The sequence below is a fragment of the Anser cygnoides genome, chromosome 7, assembly GCF_040182565.1.
Source record: "Anser cygnoides isolate HZ-2024a breed goose chromosome 7, Taihu_goose_T2T_genome, whole genome shotgun sequence".
In the NCBI taxonomy this organism is placed as follows: domain Eukaryota; kingdom Metazoa; phylum Chordata; class Aves; order Anseriformes; family Anatidae; genus Anser; species Anser cygnoides.
The window spans coordinates 21,993,719-22,021,708 of record NC_089879.1 but is presented as its reverse complement, the minus strand read 5'-3'; the positions used below and the strand labels follow the sequence as shown (position 1 = coordinate 22,021,708).

The following is a 27,990-nucleotide window of genomic DNA, read 5'->3' as shown; positions in this document are numbered from 1 at the left end:
ACGGCGAGAGGCGGCGGCCGCCCGCCCGCTCCTCCTCTTCCTGCAGCCGCCGCCATGGCGCCGCGCCGCGCTGCCGCCTGCCTCCTGCCGCTGCTGATGGCCGCGGCGGCGAGCGCGGGGCTCGGCGGCTACTTCGGCACCAAGTCCCGCTACGAGGAGGTGAACCCGCACCTGGCGGAGGACCCGCTGTCCCTGGGGCCCGTCGCCGCCGGGGCGCGGCTGCCCGCCGCCTGCGCCCCGCTGCAGCTCCGCGCCCTGCTCCGCCACGGCACCCGCTACCCCACGGCCGGGCAGATCCGCCGCCTGGCCGAGCTGCACGGCCGCCTCCGCCGCCGCCCGGCCGCCGCCGCCGCCGCCTGCCCCGCCGCCGCCGCCCTGGCCGCCTGGCAGATGTGGTACGAGGAGAGCCTCGACGGGCGGCTGGCGCCGCAGGGCCGCCGCGACATGGAGCACCTGGCCCGCCGCCTCGCCGCCCGCTTCCCCGCGCTCTTCGCCGCCCGCCGCCGCCTGGCGCTGGCCAGCAGCTCCAAGCACCGCTGCCTGCAGAGCGGCGCCGCCTTCCGCCGCGGCCTCGGGCCCTCCCTCAGCCTCGGCGGCGACGGTGAGCCCGCCCGCCGCCTCCCGCGGAGCGCCGGGGCTGCGGGGGCTGGGGGGGCGCCGCGGCCCGCGCCGCCCCGCTCGGGGCTGAGGGAGCCGCCAGGCCGGCCCCGGGCGGAGGCGGCGCCCCCCGGCCCCCTCGGGGACAGCGGCGGCCGTCGGGTGTCGCGGCCGCCCGCGGCCTTCCGCCAGCCGCCCCTTCGTGGGCAGTGGGACCCCGGCGCTGCAGCGCAGCCTCCCCGTCGCTGGCCGCTGGCCGGGGGAAGGAGCGCCGCGCTGAGAACGGGTTTTTGCTTTCAGAGTCGGAGATTGAAGTGAACGACGCCTTGATGAGGTTTTTTGATCACTGCGACAAGTTCATAGCCTTCGTGGAGGAGAACGACACAGCAATGCACCAAGTGAATGCCTTCAAAGAGGGGCCTGAGATGAGGAAGGTTTTGGAAAAGGTAGCAAGTGCCTTGTGTTTGCCAGTGGAGGAGTTAAACGCAGGTAATGAGTGCCTGTTTCATGTCAGTACAGGGCTGACTCTGACTGAAAAGAATTCCAAAACGCTTTGTAGTTATGCAGAGTAGGAAACTTTAAATATGCGCTAAAGTAGGCTAGTCGCAGTCATGAGGAATGAAATGCATGAGGTGTACGAAATGTGTGTCAGTGTTGCAATAGCGAATGCTTGTTAGTCAACAGTCAAAACACCTTTCAAAATATCTTTCTTACTATGGTACAGGTGATACCATCTTTACCTTTGTCTTAAGGGATATGACGTTATGTTTTTAGTGCTTCTTTTGTAAAACATGTTACAATTCAAACACCCAAATAACCCATGGGGAAGGTGGACCTGTACGTCCACATCGCACCTTCACTTGCCCAGAAAAGAAGTGCCAGGTTTCCCGCTGTGGTTAAATGGTGGGGAGCCCTCAGAAGTAGGCACACTGCTCTCCTCTCCAGCATCCCCCTAACGACGCAATCCCAAAGCTGCAGCACTCTGCTACGTAAACTCAGCTATTAATGCAGAGCTTGAGTAGTGATAGCCAAAGACTGCTCTGCATTAAGCAGACACTTCCCACCCACTCCTGCATCTTTTGTGGTGATAAGGACACACCAGCAATCAACACCTGTAGCATGTACATCAGCAGGTGTACAGTGTTAGGTGTGGAATGTGCTCTGTATTTTCCCCCCTCCTGCCAAATGTAATGTGAAGACTTGCAGTCTGAATTTGGTTTCTGCACAATAACGGTTGAAAACTTTTTTTTTTTTTTTGTGCTTGGCCTTTGGACTGGTGATTGTTTTCATCGCTAACTTGTAATTACCTCTAGTTTAGGGGAAAGTTGGGAGAAAGTTGCTAGTTCTGTAGTGGTGGTTTATCTTATTCTGGTTTCTTGGATTTATTGCAGATCTTGTTCAAGTGGCTTTTCTCACCTGCTCATATGAGCTGGCTATAAAAAATGTGACCTCCCCATGGTGTTCGCTCTTCAGTGAAGAGGATGCCAAGGTAGGTGCTAAATGTAGAGGGGAGAGAGATTTGAGAAGCCTTCAAAAGATGTCTTAATGTTCAGATATGATCCTTTGCAAAGTCAGAAGTTATAAGTTCTGTGCCCCTTGTTCTTCAACCTATTGAAGAGCTTCTTTGGTCCACAAAGAACTCTGGATCAATCTAACAGTGGGACTGAAATACCCTTCTTCATTCCGAGTTAAATACTGATGCAGCTTTGATTCATCCTGATTAAAATGTTTTGTGGGTTTTTTTTTTCCATTGCACTTAATTCATATAATGCCTTTTTTTCCGTAACACCTGAAATGCTGTGGACAACTGTGTTTTGCATATAATACTTTTGTATGATAAAATGCCTCGATCCTAGAGGACAGCAAATGAGGTCTCATAGATCCTCTAAGACTTCTTTTTAGCTGGTTTTGGTGACCATCAGATCTCTAAACCTAATGCCTGTCAATAAAGCTTGTAGAACTTGGATAAATATGAATTGCTTTGGATTCCCCTTTTTGATAAAAAGTATCCGATTACTTTCTAGAGTTCTTTGGGTCAAGAGAGATGGGGATTAAGGGCGATGATGTTTATTTAGCACTCCAGAACATGTGGTAAGGTCCCTGCAGAGGCTCTAAAGTAAGCTTAGCAGCCCTGGAGAAGAGGGAGGACCTCTGCATAGACAGACGTGAGGTAGACATAAGGGTAGGCAATGGAGTCAGGAGGTAAGTGGCCACCTCTCAAAAAGGAGGTGGGTTAGCATGGACTTGTGCCGAGACCTGTCCCATTCACCTTTTCTATAAGTAACTTAGCAGAGAGGTGGGAAAATTTGCTGATTAAACAGAATTACTTGGGATATTAAGAATATGGGGTGTTTGAAAAGCTTTGCAGATGGACCCTGCAAGGTTGAATTGCCCAGCAGTACAGTGGCAGATGGTGTTCAGTGTAAAATGATGCAATGGGATAAGAAGATAAAACTTCATTTAGGTGGCAGGTACTCAGATCAATTTTTTGCCACTTAGAAGTGAAATTTTGGTGCTGTAAATACATGAAAATGGCAGGTCAGCTACAATGGACTTAATGAACAAAAATTAAAAAGAATTTTAATGCTTATAAGAAAGGGGATAGAGAAAAACAAGGAGAGCTTCATGTGCTCTTACATAAATCTAAGATGCAGTTCTCTCTTGAGATGTATGTGGTTTTGGTCTCCCACATCTCAAAGAGGACAGAATATGACAAACTACTGAAGCAATGGAGTTGTTTCCATTTGAAGAATGATTAATTAAGCCGAGGATCTTTGACCTTCATAAAATTTTCAACTGCAAATCAGAAATGCTACAGTGGTGGATAGTGATTGTCTTGTCATGTACAGTAACTGAAAGGTAACAAATAAAGCTAGCAGGAGGTTCCAATGAGACTTTTTTTTTTTCCACATTTAGAAGCCAATCTGCAGGATACTGTTAAGGCTAAAACTTGATACGTTGAAAAGGGAAATTGTGCTGCTCTGGGGGAGAATCTACTGAAGTCTATTAAATTTCTAGAAAACCAACTAATTGCTTAAAGCCCTGGGCTAAAAATTACTGCAGTGTGGGGAAACGTGTGTGCCATTTTCCCTAGCCCTGATTCTGCGCAGGGTTGCACACAAGATGGTGAATCTGGTGGCTCTTCGGTCTGATCATTGTGTCAGGTTTCATGCAGAAACAGTTTGAGCTGGAACCTTGTTTTTTATTTTATTTTATTTTTCAAAGAATTGTTTATTTCGTGCAGTGTGCAGTAGCGTCATTGCTCTGTGTTGTGTTTTTTTTCTACTTTGTGCAGTAGTAAAAATTTGTGAACTGTGTAACTTCAGGTACTGGAATACTTGAATGACCTGAAGCAATACTGGAAGAGAGGATATGGCTATGACATCAATAGTCGCTCCAGCTGCATTTTGTTCCAAGATATCTTCCAGCAGTTGGACAAAGCAGTGGAAGAGAGCAAAAGGTAAGTTAAAAAAAAAAAAAAAAAGGTCTTTTGTGTTGGTTGCAAGCTTTCTGCGATCAATCCTGAGTTGAATTTAGTGCGAATAGAAGTAAAACATTTCCAAACGTAACGATGTTAGGAGAGTTTGGTTTAGGAGAATTTGTAATGGAGAAAATCAAATGCTTAATAGAGCAGTATTACTGTAAAGAGTATATATATTTTTTTCTTCCATTGATGTTCTTGTGCACAACAAATTTATTTCCATATTTTAACCTATTGATCTGCACAGGCCTCCAAGGGACAGCCAATTATTGTGTCTGACAATGGTATTCTCTGTGTCCTGCACAGTTTGAGGAGAGGCCATTGAGTTAAAACAATGAACTTTCTGTTCAAAAAGTCTTCATTAAAAAACATTTGTGGTGCAAATGGGAGGACTCTGTGTTGGAAAAAGTCCCCGTGATACATTCTGTTTTCTCGTTATTTAAGCTCTTTGGCATGAAAATCTTTCTTTCTTTCTACATGTGTTTGATTTGAATCTCTTGCACTATTAAATCTTTCTCTTCAGATTAAACATGCTTAAATGTAATTACAGAAAAATAATTAGACCAAATCAGTCCAAATACTTGGTGACTCTAGAGCAGAACCACTGGTTGCAGAATCCACAAGTCTTGAGCTGTAAGAGCAAACCAGCCTTTGTCATGCCTGCTTCTTTTTAACTACAGAAGGGCAAACTTCAGGTGGTATACTCAGTGCCTTGTAGAAACAGGAGAAGGACTCTTCAGTCCTGAAGTTGTTGTAAATGCCTTGGGTTGTTGCATGGATCTAAAACTAGTGATTTAGCCAGCCAGTCTGAGAACTCTTTCTTGCATATTCGGTTTCACATCCTTATTCTTCTACAGCAAAACCGCCATTTGGGAGCAACATTGTAGGTGTAGGAAGATGTTAGACATTACAAGTAACTATTAGTAGACTTAGAGATACCACAAGCATCTTCAAAGGATGGTGGTCCGACAAAGTGGTTTGTATTCATGCAGTTATGTGATTTGACAACAGTTATCATGTGTCAGCGGAGGAAGAATAGCAGTGGTACTCCTTCCGCTAAGTTGTGCAGCCCTCGAAAAAGCCTTTCTAGTGCCATGGGTGTAACTGCCCTTACGCTTCCGTACAAATTAAAGATGGGATGCCTGTGCTGTTTTTGTGTATTGTTTAGTCCTATCAGCTGGTATCAGTCAGCAGTAGCGATCTGTTGTGGCCTGGAGAAAACAGCGTAGAAAACAAAGGCTTCAATTACAGTTTGAGATGTTTGTGTCACAGAATTACCTGCATTTGCTTTCACGTCCCAGTAATATATTTTTTGAGAGCTGCTTTAGGTTTAAATACAGTGCCTTCATATGAGAATTAATTTACAACCTGTGTGAATGCTTGTAATTCAAACAGAGGAATTACAAATTCGTTGCTTAGTGATCAACCACGTGAATTAGTACCTCAGTAGGTAAGCGTGGAAATGTTTACCAAAGTACATAAAATCGAGGACATGATATCAAGGTTGTATAAATATTGTATACCTTTAAATAGTTTGTAGGAATCAATTTATGAGTAACTGTAACTTATAATAAGCAAATTCAGCTTTGAATTGCAAATATTAGTTATATGCAGCAGAAGTTCTTGCATTCCTAGCATCCTTGGGACTTTACTTCTAAATTTAGTATATTAAAGTAGATCTACGTAATACCCAGCAGAAAAATACTATTTTTTTTAATATATATATTTCAGAAAGAAAAGCATGAGTCACTGATGTCTGAGGATGTATGTATGGATTTTTTTGCTTGATAACACTTTAGAAAGCACTTTCTTTCCTTTCAGTTGTCAGATTGAAATTACAAGTAGCATTGACATTTTGGAGTAGAGGAATGATCCATACAGTTGTGGATTCTCCCTCCTTGGAGATCTTCAAAGGCCACCATGGCACAGTCCTGGGCAAGCTGCTCTGGGTGTTCTGTGATGCTGATCATTTCACAGCAGAGAGGACTGCAAAGAAGTTGTGTTCCTTCAGATGTTTGCCGACTGAGGATCCAAGTTAGATGTGAGCAGTGATAGAAGAACCTTGTATTAAGTCAATTGAAGCATAATTCTCAAGCTCATGCTTGGCTTTTTTGCTGTGCTTCCATGTTGGATGCAGAGAGATGCGCTGTGTTGATCACCAGAGTGTGGAGTTGCAGGAATGTGGAAGTCATGCTTTGTACACAGCATGGTTTCTTTGATCTAAAGTGGAGTTCTCTCTCGGCAAAACAATCCAAGTACTATCTATCTTAATTACTTTCTGGGATTCACATAGAAAATCCGACTGAGGTGTCCTTTTTAACAGAGTATCAGCTTAGTAAAGCGGGAATTGAAAATGCCTTTTGAGATCTACATGCAGGCTTTTTCAATGCTAGCATCCATGTTGGTTCCTTGATCCTGTTCTAATGGTTATGTGAGCGCCAGGAAGGGGCTGTCCATGGCTAGAGGTGAGGGCTGAGGTGGGCAGCATGTGGCCCTCTACCTTTCTGAATCAGTGCTGTGCTGTGCACCAGCCAGCACAAAGGAGACAACCCTGTTCATTTTGCCATGAACAGGTTAAAATGCAGCAGTTGCAAGCATGAAATAAGGTTGGTTTTGGGGACTAGTTGCTGTGGGGGAAAGGTGGGCAGCAGGAAGTGGCTGGTGACGGCAACCCCTCTGCGGCCAAGCTGGCTTAAGACATTGTGCTTTCAAATGATTGTGTTGGCATTTGGAAATCCAAGGCTGTCAGAGTCAGTGATCCCTCTCGTTTTGATAGTGGTAGAGTCAAAGCCGTGGTTATGCTAGATTGCCCTTTAAAAAAACCTTCCCTGCATCCTTCCTTCAGCCTACTAGGGAGCTAAATAAAAAATGCATTAGGCCGCAGGTCATTAGCATCCAGCTGCGAACAGATTGACAGGCACACTGCTGTGATTGCCTCTGTCGTATGCTGTGTCTCTGCCTCTATGAAGACAGAAAGTAAGAACTGGGAATAAGAAGATGAAGTGCAGGTTAAAAGAAAAGCAGACAAGCAAAACCCTTAAGACCCTTCCGCCTTTCTGAAAAGTGAAAAATAACTTCTTAACATAGCTTGACTCGTGTGAGGAGAACAATCAGTTTTTTTTGCTTTTAGTGTATTTACTCCTTGAACACTGACAGCCTTTCAATCCTTAAATTACATTGACTATTTATAAAGTAGCTGTGTGCGTTTTAACTGTGTATAAGATATCCCTGTTAGATTAATAATACTAATATTTAAGAAAAAGTCGTAGTTGACAAAATCCATATCTGCACTTGTGATTTATTGAGAAGTAGATTAGCAGTCCCTAAATTACAAGAGCAGAGCCTGGGGGAAGAGCAGGCGTTAGAGGCAGCGTACTAAAGGACAGAGACGGTTTCCTCCTGCCTTTCGGCTTTGGCTGCACAAGCTCAGTCACAGCGTGTCAGTCTGTTGTGTTGCTGCCCCAGAGGGAAGCAGGTAGAGAGTTCGTGTGTGTGTAATGAATGGGAACCCTAAAAATCTTGCAGAATTCACAGCTTGGTGAGCAGTCTGTTTACTGCATCCCTTCCTAAGTGGTAACTGAAAACTTCCGCAGTGCCTTGTACAGAAGGAGCATGTAACCCCATCCCACGACATCAGGTGGCAGTCTTAAAGCACTGAAGACTTGATCTGAATTGGATATCCTGTGCATTTAAAACTATATGGACAATCTGTCACCACCAATGGAGAACAGCTTGTATCTCTCGTGGTCTAAGGAGTAGAGTTGCAATTAATGCTTTTTCACCTAAGGAAAGAGACTTATCCAGGATCGTGTGGCAATTTGAGAGTACAGCTGAGAACAAGAAACCATAGAAATGAAAAATATGCCTGCATTTTTAACAGTAGAAAATACTTGGTTGTGCATGTGCCGGTTGCTTTTTATTTTTAGTGGTACAGCGCAACAGGTTAAATACATCTGCAGCAGTTTATTACTCAGAAAAAGAACCTGTGTGGTGATGAAATGTTGTCTCATTTAGCTGTGTCAAACACCGATTTTAACTCTGTTTTGTTCTGCAACTGTAAGAATAATTTTACTTCCAGAACCTTATCTTTGCTCCAGGTTCTCCCGTCTTTCTGAAAAGTTTAATTTGGGCTATCCAGAAGCAGAAGGGGGAGCATTTCTGTTCCAGCAAGAAGTTAGAGCATCTGAATTTGCCAGTCTGCTCTAGTTTTGTCAGTGGAGAATGGTGCTGGCAGCTCTGCATTTTATTGCATACTTGAAATACTTATTTTTAGTAGTTTTGTCCTGTTTTCATTCCTAGTCACAGCTGAATTAAAAAGAGAGTTCTTACTGTAACCCTGTTTCTTCCGTGAAGCTTTCCTTGACCTTGCAATCTGATTGTTCACCAGCCTTCAAGTTATTTGCCTAATTTGTCACCTTGTTAAAGCTCACTCTTCTTTCTTCTGGAGAAAACATCTGCTGGTGATTAGTCTACTCTTAAGAAAATTACGAAAATCTCTCCGATTTTCAAGATTTTGACTATAAGACCATCAGAGAGTTGGCATTTGCTGAGCCACCTGAGTTACAACTTTAGTGTCTTGGACTTGAATGTCTAGTGTCATTTCAGATGCACAGCGTTATCTGACTTTTATCCTACTTGCCAGCCTTTTAGGGATACTTTTTATATGAAGGTATCTGCAGTATTAATAAACATCTGTGGCTATTAAGTCCCACCATCAATTTGCAGTGAAAAAGTTTTGGACATTTGAGGATCTTTAATATCATATATATTCCCAGAGAACAGTTGTCTTAAACCACCAGTATTCTCCACTGTGTAGGTCTTGCTGTGCAGCAAGGTGGCTGTGAAGGCTGTGAAAGGGATTTTCACTGTAGACTTACTCTCGTCAACTGTCCCCATCCAGAGGGCCATTGGAAAGATACTGCAGTACCTGTCGGTGCTCAGGAGCTGGGGCCTGATGCTGTGTTTACTGATAGTTGTACTAGTGACCACCTACTGTCAGCACACTCGTGCAGGGACCCAATTCTTCTGCATCCTCAGTAGCAATAGAATGTAAATGTCCAATAAAGGTTAATTCTTTGGTAGAAAGCATCTTTTCCTCAAGACCTTACCACCATTGCAATAGGGTCTTCCAGGATGACATTCCTCCATACCTTTTCGCCTGTCTGTAAGGAAATGTAGTAGTCACGTTTCTAGGGTGAGGTCAGGGGCTCTATTCCTTAAAAATCATCTTAATTAAAAAAAAAAAATGTATCATAGGAGTTGACTGTAGCTTTAAACCAGGTGAGTTGTGCTGAAATGGCATAGTTGAGCAGTTGTCCGAGTCCATAAAGCACTGTGTTTTTGTGAAGAGAGAAGAACTGAATTCTTCCCAAGCCTGCCTGTTACAGATAAGAAAAACAACCAGGCTATGCAACTATGTGGCAAGGAAGCCCATGGGGTAATATTCTTCCCTAACCTGCTTTTTTTTTTTTTTCCCTTCTGGAGTCTTATTGAAAGTGTCCCTACTTCTCATTATAAGTAGAAGGTGTTGTACCTGCAAAACTGCCAGGTAGCAATGCATATGTTCATGCCCACTTGCTGTTGTGCTGCTGTGTAAGAATCCGTGCAAGGTTGCTATTAACCAGACAGTGTTTTTTTTGAAGTTATTTGTTCAATTTGCCAGAGCTGTGGTTATGGGGTAGGCTTTGACAACGGTATAAAGAGGAGCAATCAGTGAGTAGCTCTTTGCCTTGGAAGAAGCTTTGAGTTCCTTGTGGCACATCTGTGGGACCCAGCATGTCTCCAACCAGTGAAGAGCAGCATCTGGAGACCCACACCATTTAGGATAGGTGCAGAACGTCAAAATCGTAATTAGGAGAGAAACATTTTGTTGCTGTTGCTTTGGAGCATTCCTCAAGTGTTTGATACGTTCTCAACTCAGCATCAGTTGTGCAAGTTGTGGATAGTTAAAGGCCAAAACCTGTTAAGATTTTCCCTCCTAGCATGGTGCTGATGGTAGGAATAACCATACCCTGAATCTCTTCTGTCCCTCTTGATTGCTCCAGCAACTTTTCAATCTGTTAGCCAAGCTTCACGGTAGTCTAGAAGGTGTGTGTACTGCTCTGCCAATAGGATCTGTGCGTGTTGGTGAGAAATCAGTGTTTTGGTAGTTACTGCAATATGAAGCTGCTAATCTTAGACAAATGCAGCAACCTCAATAGTTACACAGTTGAGCAAGGGAGGGTTTGAAAAGTTGGTTGTGGTATAATTTGCATATCAAAGAATCACCCAGGTTGGAAGAGACCTCCAAGATCACCTAGCCCAACCTCTGACCTAACACTAACAAGTCCCCCACTAAACCATATCACTAAGCTCTACATCTAAACATCTTTTCAAGATGTTTTTCAAGATGTTTAGAGCTTTAGCAGGATTGGTGGGAAAAGGGAGTCATGCAGACTCAAATCCCCTTGAAAGTGCCTGGAGACTCTAACCCACAGGCTTCTGGAAGGGACATGAGAGAGACCTTCCAGATCGGATGTTTCAGGGTCTATCCAGCTCCAATGGTGCAGTCATCTGATGCCCGGAGAAATTCAGGTCTCACGTTGCACCTCAGATCACAGAATCAAAGAATCACAGAATCACAGAATCACCTAGGTTGGAAGAGACCTCCAAGATCACCTAGCCCAACCTCTGACCTCCACTAAACTGTATCACTAAGCTCTACATCTAAATGTCTTTTCAAGACCTGCAGGGATGGTGACTCAACCACTTCCCTGGGCAGCCCATTCCAATGCCTAACAACCCTTTCAGTAAAGAAGTTCTTCCTAATATCCAACCTAAACCTCCCCTGGTGCAACTGTATCCCATTCCCCTCCCCCCCCCAAAAATGAACCACTCACACAACCCCTGAGAATCGGCAAGAGCTGTTTATTGCTGGGACATCTTGCAGGCAGGCCTGCGGGACGTCCGTGGTGTTTGGTGGCTCCAAGCTAATGCTTGCAATGGAGCCTGAGCAACGAGTAGGGGGCTCACCGGGCACTCCTGCGATGCTGTTGGTGCTCTTGGATGGCAGAGCACAAAGACATGCCGCAGTAGTCCCAGGCCTGTCCCGGCAGAGGTGGATCCACTTCCACCCGTTCCTCCACATCTGGTGGATCCAGCTCCATGGGCTCCACGGTGTTGGGCAGAAGGCTAAGCCAGTCCTTGCCCGGGACTGCCCAAACGGGATGCCTTCCGTCCGGAATGTTCTCAGGCCAGGGTGCCGAACCAGGGGGTCATCCAGTCCCATGCCTCGGTCCCAAACCACTGTCGGCTTGATTTTCATGCATGGGTCCGACGCTGCCCTCTGGTTTACGGCCATTACTGGGTCCCGCACTGTGCTCCGGACTATGGGCACGCCTCTGCTCCCCGCGGCTGTCTGCCCGATGCTCCCGCCTTTGCCCCACATCACCGTTGCTCCTATGGTAAGGCCCAGGCCCCCTGTCGCTGGGTGTGTGAGGGGCCGGCCTGTTCCCCGCATCGTTGCGGTGCCAATGGTACCGCCTGTGTGTGTCTGTGGGCTGGGCGCCAGAGGTCCCTTGGGCACTGGTGTCTCTTGTGCCGCCGGCGCTATCCCTCCGCCCACGACACATCTCCTTCTGCTCAGGTGCATTCCTTCTTGGTGCTTCACCGGACGGCATCGCTGTCCTCGCACACCGAGGAGGCCTGCTGCTCGCCTTGCTCTTCTAGTCTTCCTCCTGCCGCACAAGCTGGCAGTCAGAGGGCCCAGATGCTCAGCGAATGCTGGGCCAGCTGCAGGGGGCCTGTTTTATAGGGCCCGCAGCAAAGGCGGGGCAGTGGTGGCCACTGTGACCTCAGCAAGCCTCTGTGATGGAGTGGCCCACGCGTGGCCAAAGGCGGCTGTGTTGGGAGCGGCCTGGAAGATGCCCTCACGTGGACAAGGAGGAGGCTTGGGGGGCTGAGGGCCCCTTTTCTGGGGCTGGCTTCCCCGGGCCATTTGGCTTGCCAGAGAAAAAGGCTGCCCTTCGGCCACGGGGACTGCCCTGCACCTCCCATCTTGTGCTCTGGGTTTATTTTTAACCCTGTTTTTTAGGTAATTTCATTCTATTCTTTACGGAAAAGAACAGAAGCAAGGTGCATCTTCAGCCCTAATTCCCATGTGTGCTTTGTGCGCCGAGTGAAGAATTTCTTCCTCACGTCACATCTCATCTAAATCTCCCCTCCATTTACTCAAAGCCATTATTCCTGGTTCCATGGCTACACTCCCTGACAGAGTCCCTCTCCAGCTTTCTTCTAGGCCACTTTCATGGGTACATATAGGTGGCAAAACAGCAGAACCTAGCAAATTGCAGCCTGATCTACCTTGTTCCACACATTCCACATGAAGTTTTCCAGATCAGGCTCTAGCCTCTCATCAGTGTAACACAGAATCATTAAGGTTGGAAAAGACCTTCAAGATCATCTGGTCCAACCATCACCCTGCTACTAATGTCACCCTCTAAAGGATGTCCCTACGCACCAGGTCCAACCTTTCCTTGAACACCCCCAGGGGCAGTGACGCCACCACTTTCCCGGGCAACCCATTCCAATGCCTGACTGCTCTTTCTGAGAAGAAATGTCTCCTACTTGTTTTAACTGTTGCAGAGCAGTGCTTACACTGAGTCAAGGACTTTCCAGCTTCTCACACTGCCCTGCCAGCCAGGAGGCTCGGGGTGCAGCAGGAGCTGGGAGGGGACAGAAGCAGGACAGCTGGCCCCAGCCGGCCAAAGGGGAATTCCGTACCATGCTGGACAACTAATGTGGGGTGGCTGGCTGGGGGACGGGAGGGGTACCGGCTGCTCAGAGATAGGCTGGGCATCTGCCTCTTTCTTCATTTTCTACATGACAACCACAGGCTCACCAATTCTGCTCTGGCAGTATTTCACTCTTCCTTCTAAATGGGTTCTGCTGTGCCATGCTCACACGTCACTTTGACAGCTCCGCACGTGGTGTTTTCTCAAGCTGCACCGTAATCCAGGGCATGGCACCGCATCCACCAGCCGGCTGCGGGAATGGCAAGAGCAGCGGTTCACTAGCACCTAACATAATCACTCCTGGGCCAGAACTAGGCAGCTGCTGGGTAGTTATCATGAGTTAAGGAACAATTTCTGCAATAGCAACAGCTACCGTAACTGGACTTCCTTAGTACTCTGTCTCAGGCTAAGGGCTAAACAGCTGTTGGACAAAGGAAAAGACTTTAATTTCTAGTTTAGTTATATGGGAGGTTACGGCATATCCATCTAAGAAAATAATTTAACAAAGCTAGTCCTTTTTTGGCAGAGATCTGCACACATAATACAAGAGCTACTAAGAGGCCAGATGAAGTACATTTTCACCACACTTCCACAAAGAAAAGCTTAACTTAATCATTCAAGGGTAAAGTAACCAACAGTCTAACATTTGCAGCATTAGAATGCATTAGCTAGGTCTTTTGTGTTTCCTGGTTTTATTAAGTTTTATTACCAGATCATCAGCTATTCACTAAAGCTGTTTTATACTTTTTCTTCTAGCTTCAGATATTAAATGTTTGCCTTTCTTGCTCCAAAAGAGAACGTAAAATACCTGTTACTATCTGTACTGTCCAAATGGGTTTCTAGAAGGCTCTTCAAACTGGGGGGTACGCTTTCTGGAGCCATCTCAGTGTTTACAGTATGTGGCTAATGCTTCAAAAGACTAAGCTTTTGCACACATTGCTAAATATTTGGTGGTTTCCTCCAAGACTACCCAGGTTCTAGGTATTTAAATGTGTTTGTGTATATATATATATAGATATATATATGTGTATAGATATATATAGATATCTATATCTGTGTTTGAACTTAGTTCAAGGTTAAAGGTGATCTTTGTAGTTACACCAGGCCGAGCCATAATGTAAACAGCTTACTTTAACAATTTATTGATAGCTTTTATTATTCTCTGTTACTTCCCTCCCTCTCTGCAGGTCAGTTCACAACAGGAATGATAACTTTTCTGTAGTCATCTAGTAGTAAATACTGTGCCTTAATTGCTCCTTTCAAAATGATGATTCAGTATAAACCAATTCAGTATGTGATCTGAAAAACATTATCTGTTCACAACTGTTTTTTATAGTATATAGGAAGGGAACAGAACAAAAAGTTTCCATGTATTCAGTAGAAACTATACCTGCGTTTAAAAAAAACAAACAAACACGTTGCTTGGATCCGAATTGTTCAGTGACTTCTTTCAGTAAGACTCTTGTTTAGTGCTGTGCATTTCTGCAGCGCAGGCGCTCTACTCTCTGGCTGCATCAGCAGGTTCAGGAGGTCCTGCAGCCCTTGGTGGTGGCTGTAAACTAGTGTGTTCAGTCACCCACCCAGTGACAGAGGGCTGCCGCACACAAACATAACATTTCAGCCGTGGTATTTGCATTATTTGAAGTGCACGGCATGAGCTGGGGCAGCTGTGGGGTGCAAGGTGGCCCTTGCAGAGCCGGCTCAGAGGTGTCGGTGAATACGTACCTTACTAAAACAGAGTTGCTTGACTTGAGAATACGTGTATGTGCTGGGTGAATGCGTTGCTCAAATAACATGTTCTTTTCACACAACAGCATGGCAGCTCTACAGGTGGATAGACTGTACAGCTTACATTAGGGGACCTGAAACATACTCAGGTCTTGCTTTCATTTTCAGAAAACCAAAGAAATGGGATAATGTTCACTAATAAAACAAGAATGTCTCTAATAGCTTGGCCTTGGCACTTCATACCATATTGCATGTTTGTTTTTTATTGCTTCGTCTTTCAAAGACAGGGCTTCTGACATGCTTAAGGGGTGCTTTTGGGGAAAGCAGGTGGAGACGTGAAAGTCTCCGTAGGTGCGTGCAGTGTGTTCACAGCATCCCTGTGCCAGGATTTCTGAAGCATGTGCATGGTTGCTGGCTTCTCCCAGATCCTGGGGTAGTCCAGGGGACTTTCCCTGTGAAAGCGTATCTTCATCCATCTGCCTGGACCTAGGAGTCTAAAGTATTGCTTATGCCTTTCAAATATTAATCTCAGATTAATTGCCTAATATTTGCACACTCAGAATTGCTCTAAAAAAGATAACTCAGCATTTTCATAGTCATAGCCTTTTATCTAAGGAATTAAAAAACAAGCAAAAAAAAACCACACTCCTTGGCAATTAACATAAAAATATTTAGCATCGGTGTGCTGCTGATACCATAATGCATTTAATCTCAGAGGTCCTTAAGAAGGTGAGAGGTGAGTTCATTTGGAAAGGAGCATTTGAAACTACAGAAGTTATGATGTTAAACACAGTGAAGCTTAGGTAGCTTTGGGTGATTAGCTCTTGTGGAACTAGATATGGGCTGTTGCTGTTTAATGAGGATTTTAAATGAGTTTTGGGTATTCTTGTCAGCTTCTCAAGCTTGCCTTTGCTATGAAGGGGCTCGTGTACGTTCTTGCTGGACAAGAAGAAAATGTTCATCTTGTCAGTGTTTGTGAGGGCATATTGTGTTGGTACTGATTCTGAAAATGAAGGAGCACAGCAGTCTGTTCTACTATTTAAGGTGAAGTTTTGACACAGGAGGGCTTAATACCATTTAACAGATTTTTCTTCTTCTCCCAACTGGTAATACCACTCAGAGCAACACCTCTGAGTATTTCTGCTGCTTCTGACTCTCACCACTGCCCCAGCATTCCCTGGTCTCTTCTGTTCACTTGCAGATTTAGGGTTCCTCCTGCTGTTTTTTTTCCAGAAATAATTCACTGAGGAAGGTGGTAGGGGTGGAGAATTCATCCCGTAGCTGAAAATACAGGCGTTTGAGTCCTTCATCCTCACTTTTGTGTTGGGGTGGAGATAAGGACAGAATGTGGTCTAAGATTTCTTGTTCAACGGTTGTTAAAACTCTTCTTTGAAGTTACTGGGGGAATTTTTACATGAGGTTTTTAAGGTTGGCCAGGTAAGTGTTGCTGCAGGAAATGTTTCTTCTTATCCCGCTATCTCTTGGGGTTTGGGTTGCCTCTAGCCAAAAGTCATGTTAGTGTTTAGGAAAGGAACTTTGCTTAAAAGAAAGGTCATTTCTTCCATACCTAAGGTCCTTCAGTAGTCCTAAAAGAGTAGGAACAGTCTAGTGTTGAGGATGGGTGTGCTGAGGCACAAGATTCAGGGTTAAACCCAAGTCTGCCATGAAGAAGGAGAACTGGAAGTTGCCTGAATGATAAATCCCATATCCATGCTTCTCCACAGGGCTCTTTTTTTCCATGGCTAAACTTAGTTTTCAGGATTGTACTGATGAGCATTCAGTAACTTCTTCATTTTCAGCAGTGGTCAGACTTCAAAGGTTACAGCGAGGGCAGTTCAGTAGCAGAAGACCCCACATCTCATGAATGACCTCTGCTCCTGTTCTGCCCAGTGAGAGCTACTTGTGCTCTGCTGGAAGTTCCTCGTAAAATGAATATGAAACCTATCTCCGGCAATGACCTTGAGACAACCTCTAAATATTTTATTGCGAAGTTTTATGTGCAGTCTCTTCACGTCACTTGAAAGTTGGAAACTTTGGACATTTTTTTTTCTACTGGTCAGTGTGCTTTTCCGAGTCATTGACTACTGCAGTAAGGGGGGGAAAAAGTGGCATGGAGTATCATTAGCAGTTACTTGAGTATGATGCAAAGAACTTTGTCTGCCACTGTTAAGTGATACTGAGTAATTAGTTGTTCATAAAGAATATTGTGTGTGGAGATCTCAGGCCTTCGTTTCAGAATTTTATTAGCTTGTGCTACTGTTTGAATTTATCGGTGTTGTACTGATTGCGTTGTGTGCTCCTGTTTGGACTTTATCAGAAATGTCTGGGCAATAATAACCTTTGCACATGTTCCAAAGAGGCACTCTTTACTGATTTCACCGTAATTAAAAATATTACTGTTTGTGTTTTAACCTTGATGGTGATTTTTATTGTTATCATTAGATAGTATGAAACCTCAGTCTGAACTGGAGTCATGACCACAGAGATTGAACAGGGAGTGCTCGAGTAGTCCTAGACAGAAATCAAATATCCAGTGCTGGTGAGAAACCAAGGAGGTTGTCAGCTACACTGTGTTGAAGAGGTTCTTGAAATCACAGGATTGTATAATATAAGGAAATAGCTTCAATCCTTATTAAAAAAAAAATATGCTGGGATGGCTGTCAATGGGAGAAGTTTGTTTCACCTCCCAAGTGCTGTGACCTTTCAGCATGAGGATTTCAGAAGGTGAAGAGTTGAAATAAAATCTTGAGTTACAGTGAGCATGACTGCCTTGTTTGTTCCATGTTTTGTCTTCATGAGTTTTTCTTTCCTTGTTCTTTAAAACTTCACTCTGATGTGTGCAACTATGTGTAAGCATGTATGTTATAACTTGTTTTACTGTTTCGGAAGTGTATGTTTCACTGTTCTGGTTTAAAAAAAAACACAAAATGAAACAAGAAGCTACCCACGTTTTTGTGGTTTACTCTCATTCTAGAATTGCTGACAGCATCAACTGGAAAGTAAAGCCAAATCTTGCTGTAAAGCCAGCATGGCTGGCCACAGCGTTTAATGCATTTTTCTTAGCATGTCTGATGTTTGGGGGTGTGTATGTGAAATCCAGTCCTGGTGGAGTCAGCAATGCCTACATAATAGTAACACTTGTTTTGGAGACTTCAGCAGCATATGTACATTATTAGCTTCCCTGCTTAGTAAACTCTGAGATAGGAACCACTACACTTAGAAACAGGCACGCGCCTAAGGGTGTGCTGCTGGGACACAGTGCAGCCGTACCAAGTTGCCAGGGCCGTGTGGTATTCACCCAAGAGTGCTAAGAGAAGTGGGACAAAATGGCTGAAACGGCAGCCAGTGTGCAGTGGTTTCAACCAAGAAGGTTCTGGGGGCTGGCAGGTGTGATGATTTAAAAAACAGTAAATAAAGGGTAAATGAAGAAGCATTTCCAGGAGAGAATCAGAATCAGAGGCCAATCTAATGGAAATAACACTAGAGGCTAGCATGAATAGGCACCTTGATGTACCGGAGTAGTGTCAGTATGGTTCTTTGAAAAGAAAACATCTCGTGGAGCTCTGGGGAAGGATCAGCAAGCATACCAACAGGGTGACCTGGGAGGTACAGTCTAGATTTCCAAAAAATATTTCAATGGTTTCCTTAACCAAAGAAATCAAGCAGCCTGGAGCTAAGGGGGAAGGTCTTTACATGGGTACAAAAGAAGAATAAAAGTGCAAGAAATGGAGCGTAGGGATAGATGATCGATTTTACTGGGAGAGGCAGGTCACCGGTGGAGATATATCTGCAAGGATATCTGGGCCGCTCAGCATGTTATAAATGACTGGGAAAAAGAGGTGAGAAGTTAAGTGGCATTGCAAATGCAGCACATTTATTCAAGATAAAAACTAGATAAGGCAAATAGTTCTCACTAGGGAGAATTGTAGGAGGATCTTATCAGACCGACTGGACTTGAAAATTGCAGATCTGGCCCAGTCTTCTGAACTGGAAATCGTAGGAGGCCAGAGGAATATCCTTCTGTCTTCTCTAGGCATGCATTTTTGGTTGCTGTTCTCATTCACTGACTGACAGGAGGGATGTGAATGTATCATAAAACTAGTAAGACTTCCATAGAGATGTGTGTGGAGTGGGGGGATGTAAGTGGACTGGTCAAATGAGCAAAAGGAGAGAACAAAGAAAGGAGGAAGAAGGAAGGAGAAAGCGATTGAAGGATACAAAAGCTTTACAAGTTGAAAATGAAGTAGTCAGTGGGGAGGATCATGAATAAAAAGGGGAGAAATGCAGGCAGGATCTCTGGTTCTGGAGGAGCTGGAAGAGGGGCTTTGGTGAGTGGACGCTTTTTCATGTAGCAAAGAGACGGCGTGAAAAACCTTCTGTGATTGTAACGCTTCTTTTGAACGGGAAGCAGGCAGGCTTCTGCATTTTCTTCCCCCCCCTTTTTTTTTTTTTTTTTTTGAGAGAGAGAGAGAGAGGCTGTGCCTAAGGGATGAGTGTGTGCATTGACATATGTGCATGTCTAAGGAGGACAGGCAGAAGGGTGGCCAGGGAGCAGGGCTGTGCAAGGTGTGTTTCACACTGCACAAACACCATGGCTCTACTGAGCGGGTCACACAGAGCCCATCCTGAAGTCCTGCCAGTCTGGTCAGAGTTCTTATCTGCAGGTAAGCCCCCCTGGTTAAACATTTTCAGTTGCTTCAGGCTTTGGCTTCGAGCAGAGGAAACACCTCCTTTCCAGGCCAATCAAGATGTGCCTCATCTGTGGGTGGACTTCACTGGCAGCTGGTGAGCAGGAGTGCTGCCAGATGTCACCTTTTGTCTCACGAAAGCTAAATGAGTATTTACACATGCTAGAGCCAGCGACCTGGGCTTCCCAGGGCCGCTTGGAGATGGCTCCAAAAAGCCATCGTCTTTCTCTGCAGCACAGGGCAGATGTTCATCTTGGCTGATGCTTCCTCATGCTGCAAGCCAGCTCTTACCTGTCCTTTGGTTGAACAGCGCAGAACATCTTATCTAACAAACTGCCTTCTTGTTAGCCTGTGTTAGTGGTTTGAATCATCATCTTAATCTGCTGGCCTGTGTGCTAAGGGAGTGGAATCCTTTTGGTGAGCAAGTATTCCCAAGAATCAGCAATAGCAGTAGACCTGCTTATAAATGGCACTAATAAATTGTGGAGGGATTTTTTTTTTTCCTTCCAACCGGTGGTATGCTAGCCACCTGTAAACCGAGATACCTTCCACAGAGTTGAACTGTATTACAGGGAAAAACAATTGTCAGTATGTTGTTAAAGCATGATTCTTGTTTTAGCACGATATGCATTGGTGATCATCGAGACAGGCAAGAAAAACTCTCTTTCAAGTCCTGTGCCAGTGTTTGTGCGCCAGGGAGAAAAGCAGCTTGCGTGTTAAGGCACTAATTTGTTTGCCGTGCAGGCAATCAGCGGGTTGTGGTTACGTCAGAGGGAAGTGGGGGTTTACTGTAATTAATCTGCGGATAAGTTTGTGCTTAGGTGTAATTTTCAGCTTGAAACTGAATTGTCACTTACCCTGTATGACAGCAATCGGAAAAGCTTTTACTCCTCAAATCTAGCAAAATTAATGCTAAAACCCTTGAAACTTTCCAGGTCTGAAATGGTGATAATCCATGGGCTTCTCTTCACTACACCTAGGATTAATTTCGGAAGAAGCTTATTAAAAAGACTTAAAAAAAAATCTTAATCACTTTAAGTATTTAGAATAGTTAAAGAAAAATACTGTGTTTCAGTAATAAATCATTTGTCTTTGTGAATGAGTTCTCTTCATAGTTCATTATATTTTGTCATTTGGTTACTTTTTGCATCTCATTTGCCAGGGAATAACAAAAAATACCCTACTGACTAATTATTCCTATTAAATGCACCTCAGCAGCCTAGGAAAAGATGTTAGATTTTAGTCACGGGCTTGTATTAAAGCAAATCTTTTAAACCTGTTGTGCTTATTTGTTTAAAATAAAGTAAAATCTCAGGCAGTTTTTCCAAGCAGCCTGTGATGGGAGAATGGTTACACGTGTTCACAAAGGATCTGTGCTAAGGAAATTTTGAGTAACGGGATGTCCTCGAGCCTTCCTGTGTGCTGACAGTAGAGAGACACTCCAGTCGCATCAGGTGAAGGGCTAGGTTTGTTTTGCGTGTTAACAAAGCCTTCCAGATTCACTGCCCTTCTCTAAATCCCTGATGGGAAGAGGCAGTGCTTTTGAAAAACGTATTTCATCACAAACCAGTATATCAGCTGTACTGTGCTCAAGGGATCTTTCCATACCTGAGGAGAGCACAAGTAACTGGTTTTACACAGGAACTCCGAGCGATATCCTGAGAGTATGGGTGCACACCATTAATCTGGCTTTTGCTTTTGTTTCCCGTATTTGTATTACGCTCTAACTGTAGTCTAATTGCGTTTATTGCAAATTCCTACATTCTGTGTAAGATCCAATAGCTTAATGTGGGTCAAAACATAGGTTAGAGAGCTCAGGTGCTTTTATTTAAAAAAAAAAAAAAAGCCTGTAGTGTACTGAAATTCTCGAACAGGATCTTATCGCGCATTGGAGTAAAACAAGTTCAAAGTCTGCTTCTTTAAGCCTTTGCTGCTGACAGCTGTGGTGTTGGTACATTTGTTTTGAAGCACAGGTTCTTGCTGATCCTTTGCTCTTTCTGTTTTTTCTTTTATTAGTTCAAAACCCATTTCTTCACCTTTGATTGTACAAGTTGGGCATGCAGAGACACTTCAGCCACTGCTTGCTCTTATGGGTTTCTTCAAAGATGACGAGCCTCTCAGGGCAAACAACTACATCAGGCAAGCGCATCGGAAATTTCGCACTGGCCGGATTGTGCCTTATGCAGCCAACCTGGTATTTGTGCTTTACCACTGTGATCAAGTGAAAACCTCTAAAGAGGAGTATCAAGTGCAGATGTTGTTGAATGAAAAGCTGATGCCGTTTCATCACTCAAATGAAACCATCTCTACTTACGCAGACTTCAAGGACTATTACAAGGACATCCTTCAAAACTGTCACTTCAAAGAAGTGTGTGAGTTGCCAAAGGTTAATATTACTGCCATTGACGAACTTTGAGGGAATGAAATGGAGTGGATGTTTTGGAAATCGCTCTCACTTCTCTTCAACAGAGGTTGCGAACAAGCACTTTCTATGGTTTGCTGCTGCTGTGTGGACTTTCTAAACTTGCAGATTTGATAGCCGTTACTTCCCTGGGTTGTCTTGGTCAGCTGAATGCACTGTTTGTTTATTACATAAGCAAAAGTACAAAAGCAAATTCTGTTACGGGAATGTCACTGAGTATTTGTAACAAATGTGATGCAAGATGAAGCGTACCTGTATGTTTATGTGTACAAATAAGAAATTTCCTAGGTCATTCCTCTTATGAATGTGCTGTAGATAGATTTAAGAGCTGGGACAATATTTTATTTTGTCAGAGCTGAAGGTGCTTGAACTGACTCAGTATTGCTTTGCATTGCCTTGTTTGTTAGCTGTTGTTTTCCTATGTCAGGCATGAAATAATCCACATCTGTGAGCTTTTTTGTTCCTTTTCCTGAGCCTCTAGGAGGGTGAGGGTACAAACTCCTTCTCCACAGCTGACCAACTTCTCCCTGGACAGCACCACGTGAACATCTCAGTTGGGGACTGAAAGCAGGAGGACTTTATATGTTCCTGTGTGCATTATCTGCCTGAAAAGGGCCAACGATTTACAGTTCTTAAAGTCCTCATCGACCCATCCAGCATAGCAAGTTAGCCAGCAGGGTAAGTAAGTTCTCAACAAGAAGGAGCTGGGGAAGAGAGAGGGAGTGGGAAATAGCCACTTTTCCTTTGAAGTGCTCTGGGATATTCAGCAGTTGGTCTCTCAGCTCTCTGGTGTTTCCTTTTACTTGACACCATCAATTCCTCGTGTTAAATGTTTGGGCTGGGGCATTCAGGGTGGGCTGTGTTAGGGGTTTGAACATCTCGGTCCTCCTCATATGCTGGCAGTTTTCTTAGAGCCTCTGGTTGGAAGGGACCTCTGGAGGTCTCCAGTCCATCTTGCTTGAAACAGGATTATTGCTAACCCCAAATCTGGGCAAGCTTCTGACTTTGAAAGGTATCTGTCTGAGACCTGAGTTCTGCTAGCATTAAAGCACCAAACCTGGTATCACTTACATAGGCCTTCTGTATTTGATATGCCAGCTTGTTCTTGAAATAAAGCTGGTTTTAAAGAAGTGAATTGCATAAAGGTACCGGTGATCTTTGAGAGTGTCTGCACTTAAAGCAGGTTTACTTGCTGCTGAAAAATATAGAGTATTTTAGAGTACTACAGTAAAGCAGAAAAAGGGATAATGAAGATAATTGTCCAGAAATGCCTGAAATAAAAAAAGCAAGACAAGTTAAAATCCCTTCATTGTCCCTAAGGGAACAGCTGGGTGAACAAGCTGTCCCAAAACAAATGAGGGTGTGGTTTTATGGTGCTGGCAGCTCCTGCAATGAGCACTTGCACCCTATAACGAGTGCTCCAGAGCTCAGCCCATAAAGTGAGGGGTAGTTTGCTGTGTTCACTGGGGAGGGGGGTGAAGGGGTGGCATAAGTGGTTACAGCAGGGTATTGCATGCAATATAAACATTTATACCCTCATTTACTTCAGGGTAGCCTCACCTGCAGAACTGAGAACTTAACTGCTGAAAAAAAAAAGAGAGAGAGAGAAAGAAACCAGGAGTGGTTCACAATTTAGAAATTAAACTAAGTTTGCAGTGTTTTTTTTTTGTTTGTTTTTGTTTTTTTTTCCTAGAGGATTTAGGCTTCTGTCACTTGTTTTTATGTAGCCGTATTAAACAAACAAAAAAATCTGAGTTTACATATCTGTAAGTTAAAGAACAATTGAAAACCTGTTTTTTAGAGTATCATTTTACCAATGAAATGATTGTGATGACTTTTTTCATCTGTTTTTGCTGTCGTAGCTTAAGTTAGGGGCTCTCCTTAGAGTGTGACACAGAAACTTGTTTCGTTAGTGCACTGACTTCTATGGAGACAGCATAAAAAGTTTTACTGCTGTTTTATATCAGCTTTATGTGTCTCCTTTTTAGCATGATCCTGCTTTGAGACTGAGTCAATTGATCATAAGAGGCATCTGCCACAGTAATTTTGAACTTTATTGCGGGACAATGTTTGAGGCAACCTACGAAGAATAAACCTTGTTTAAAGGCAGTAAAGTTTGGTAAATAGCAGATGTAAGATTGAGAAAATTCACCTTTGAACAATTTTTTGTGGATGAGTCATCCTATTCTGTGATGAGTCATGATAAGAACAGAAGGGATGAAAGCCTGACTGCTGGAGATGAATGGAAGATTTACATTTGTCGGTTTTGTGTTGGATTGATTTTACCCATCCTATTTGTTAAAAGATAAGGCTGCCTTCTTTGCAGAGGAAGAATACATTACCCTCTTTTTTTTTTTCTTTTTTTTCTTTTTTTATCATGTGCCAGACAAGGTGGAAGAACCAAATAATCCCTTCTGTAGTGAAACATAATTTGCTTCTGCATTACAGTTGATAGTATGATAAATAAATATTGGGCAAGGGACTTACTGGATGACTCTTCAGAAGATGTTCCCTATTTTGCCTAGGAGTACAGGTCCACTGTATCTCTTACATAATGGATGTATCTTCAGTGGCTATCACCAATTAACTGAGGAGAAACATGTGCCATTTGGTTTGTACGGGTCTGTATTTACAGGCTGCACTGACTCATTCAGCTGGCGTAACTAGAGGCTGAATGTGGAAACTTGGCACAACTGTAGCAACAGGAGCGTTTGGACCTGTGTATATGTGCTAGGCACTTGTCCATGTGACCAATTCTCACTGCTAGGGATGTGACTTCAGGATGACCCTGTTATTACAAAAAAAAAAAAAAAGGCAAAACACACACACAGAGCAAAACAACCAAAAATACATGTGTACGTCTAAAAAGGAAAACTAAAACAGATCAAAGCATTTCCCTAAAGTTGGCACTAGCTCAGTGAGCAGGGTGTGAAGAGGCTACCACATCTAATGGCACCGCAAGTTACCACATCCTGAAAAAGCCCTGCATGGAAAACGATGCTTTCTCTTCCCTCACGCATCTCTGACGGAACACCTCATCTCAGTCCTCCCGTGAAGACTCCGTTTGTAACTTTACTCAAACTGGAACCTTTCATTTATGAAAAATACTGACGGTGTTCTTGGACACTGGCATTGAATGCATTTGAAATATATTTAATTTTGCTATATGTCTAAAGCTTTACTAATGTTTCTGGCAAACTCATTTTTCCTTCTTTTTAAGTACTGTTACTGTAATTCTGGTAAGCATGGAGCTGCCTAATCGCTGTACGCGACATGAATTTGTGATAATGTGGGACTAACTGGATGCATTTTGAGAACTTGTTTTGGATTTTTAGTGCTGTGAAATAAAACTGCACACTTGTTTTATCAGCAATAATAATAACGTGATCTGTAGCATCATGGCTGTGTTCTGCTTCAAATACATTTGGTAAGTTGCTATTACTTGCACTGGTGTCTCTGGTTATTTTGAATCTTCACATTGCCGAGTGATTACTATTAAAATATCTTAATTAGCTTTTTACTTCCTCAGTTTGAGGTGAGTGAAAACTAACTCTAGTTTCCTGGAGCCCTGATTTAAAAAAAAACAGTGATAGCTTCCTGACAAGCTTTTCACAGATACTACTGTACTCTGCAAAATGTGTAGAAATATCTTGTGTTTTGAAGTGCAGTGAACATTACACACATTTTTGTGCTTCCAGAATCTGCTGCAGTATTATTTTTCTAGACATTATGACCCACTCAATAAGAAATCGAAGCTGTTGATTTGATAAAGAAGAATTGCAAACATACATCATGCAGTACTTTCTAACCTGTCCTTTCTTGTAGGTATTTAGCAACAGATCCTTATTATTGAGTATCCATTAGTTACTTAATTTGTTAATTCTCTGATTAGCTGTACATAAAAAGGAAGGTTTGCCTGCAGTGCTCGTGTACTGAGGATGCAACACTTTCATAAACGTGCTGTGACTGGACTGACATAATCTTTGACCAAAGACTCTTTCTTCATTTCTCAGAAGTATTAGTCTGTAAGACAGTTTGAAATAGAAAACGATTGATGCTGTTTTGTTTAACATACGTGTATAGTCATAGGAACAGATACAAAGTGACTCTAACCATGTCTGACTTGCTTTTTGGAAAAGAAAAACAGAAACACCCCCCTACACATACTGTCTTTTTTTTTTTTAAAAAAAAAAAAAGGATTTATTATGTATTAAACATTCATTTTGTTAATTGCCTAACTTTTCAAAGAGTTAGTAAAATCTACTGCTAGTTTGTAGTTGCTGGTATGACAGAAATAATAGTTTTTCTGCCAGTTGTTGAATACTTGCTTTCTTGGGCTTGAAGTTACAGGTTATGCCTCCTGATGCTCGGAGTCTTGAAATGGGACCAGCCTGACCTTAGTGGACTGGAGTGAGGGTCTCTCTTTTCTTCTTGCCTCAGTGAAGGGTAGTCAGTTATGGACAAAAAAAAAGGAACTATTTACAAATGCAAGCAGTGTGTACTGGTAAAGCCTACCAACGTATGGTGACAGTAATTGTCCAGTGAGAGCTCATAACTTCATGATTTTAGGGAGATTTTTTTTTCTCCCACCCTTCTTCGTCCTGTGAATTTGTCATATTGAGGCCAGCCAAGCGTTTGTCATCTGTGTCACCATGTGCTGGTGAGGCCATGCTTTTCTTGCGTGTTGCAGAAGTGGGTTTCACTGCACAAGTCCTGTCTGGTTTTTATGTTCCTTTGACGATTGGGAACTGGAACCTCTTTGTACTGCAGCAAGAAAAAAAGGGAGATGTGATCCCCACCTGCACCGGTAGCACTCGTGTTCTGCCTGTCTTTGTGGTCTAGTAAGTAGAAAACTTGATTTCTGAATTGTGTATATTCTGATAGTTTTTGAAGAGGCATTTTCATTGTCTGGAATACCTGCTAGGTCAGAGCTGAGTTCTGCTTCCAGATCTGATAGCAGCGGATGTTTGTAAAGGCATATGGCTTTCTCCCCCCCCTCCCCCCCCGCCCTTGTTTGCTTCCGTAACTGGAAAAGGAAGATTTGTACAGAGATTAACTTGCATTTAGGGTTTTTTTCAAGTTAGTTCAGTAAGGAGATTTTTACTGGGAGACAGAGCAAAAAAGGAGGTTTGAGCTGATGGCATGTGGTCTTTACAGTGGGGGATTTTTTTTCTTAAAGTTATTTTCAGAAAGGGTTTGAAGCAAGTGTTATTTTTCTGAGGTACTGCTGAACAGTTTGTGCACAGCTCTTACTGTGTGGCTATTTAATAAAATCAAGTAATTGGTCTTCAAGCAAGGGATTATTGTTGAAGGGCTAGGATTTTTTGCATTAGCTTTTTGTATAGCTTTTAATTAATTTTTCTTCTACAAAGTTCTCCTGTTGCTTTCTGAACCCAAAGTCTTAGATGGCCTTGCAGTGGGATGTGTTAGGTGCTGTGGCTTTGTGAAGGGCCAGCTCCTGTCATTGCATTTGAACCTGGCACTTGCTAGACTGGAAATTCAGTCTGCAGCAGCCTTGATTTAAAAAGGTAACAGCTCAGAAGACATGCTCAATTAACAAAGTTAACGACGTTAATTGAGTATGTCAGAAATTATGAAAGCATCAATGCTTGGCATGTATTCTTGCAGTTGTTAGATTGTTCTGTGTGATACAGATCTTGTTTCAGTATTGTGTTGTCCTGAATACCAGCAGTTCGTCAGAGTCCTTGGAGCATCTGTGTTGGGAAAGAAGTTAAAAGCTCTTTCAGCCTGTCTTTGTAGGAGAGGTGATCCAGCTCCCTGATTATCTTTGTGGTCCTCCTCTGGACTTGTTCTTGTATTTCCATGTCCTTCTCTGGGGCCCCAGGGCTGGGTGCAGGGCCCTAGATGGGGTCTCATGAGAGCAGAGCACAGGGGGACAATGCTGTAACCCCGCTGTAGAAAGCCACCAGATTTGCTGGGCACTATTTGCCTGTAGTGAAGCCATGCTAGCTGCCACCAGTCACCTCCTTATTTTCCATGAGTCTTAGCAGAGTTTCCAGGAGGATCTGCTCCATGATCTTGCCAGGCACAGAGGTGAGACTGACTGGCCTGTAGTTCCCAGAATAGAGTCACTTAGGTTGAAAAAGACCTCCAAGATCATCAACTCCAACCATGAAATCCTGCAGATTAGATCCTGCAGGACTACATTTCACAAACTAACTGCTTTGGCCCTCTGCTTGCTCCCTCTTAACTCATCATTCAGCCTCACCAGGACCTTCTATCCCAACGTATAGATACTCAGTTTCCCTGGCAGACTTTGGTAAGGAACTTGTTGAAAGCCTT

The 27,990-nt window shown here is 43.7% G+C and overlaps 1 protein-coding gene across 3 annotated transcripts; it reads left to right on the top strand.

Annotated features, from left to right (window-relative positions):
* Positions 1 to 7: 7 nt before the first annotated feature.
* On the top strand, positions 8 to 25,128 carry MINPP1 (multiple inositol-polyphosphate phosphatase 1). 3 transcript variants are annotated; one of them, XR_010832721.1, is made up of 6 exons: positions 8 to 601; positions 898 to 1,086; positions 1,989 to 2,086; positions 3,924 to 4,057; positions 21,282 to 22,365; positions 24,074 to 25,128. XR_010832721.1 is itself a non-coding variant. In XM_067000322.1 (5 exons), exons 1-5 carry the CDS (start codon positions 55 to 57, stop codon positions 21,679 to 21,681), a joined length of 1,368 nt encoding a protein of 455 aa, XP_066856423.1. In that variant the 5' UTR covers positions 8 to 54; the 3' UTR covers positions 21,682 to 25,128. The 3 variants fall into 3 exon arrangements, 1 of the variants encoding a protein (XP_066856423.1); XR_010832720.1 differs by having other exon boundaries at positions 23,676 to 25,128; XM_067000322.1 differs by having other exon boundaries at positions 21,282 to 25,128.
* The last annotated feature ends 2,862 nt before the right edge of the window (positions 25,129 to 27,990 follow it).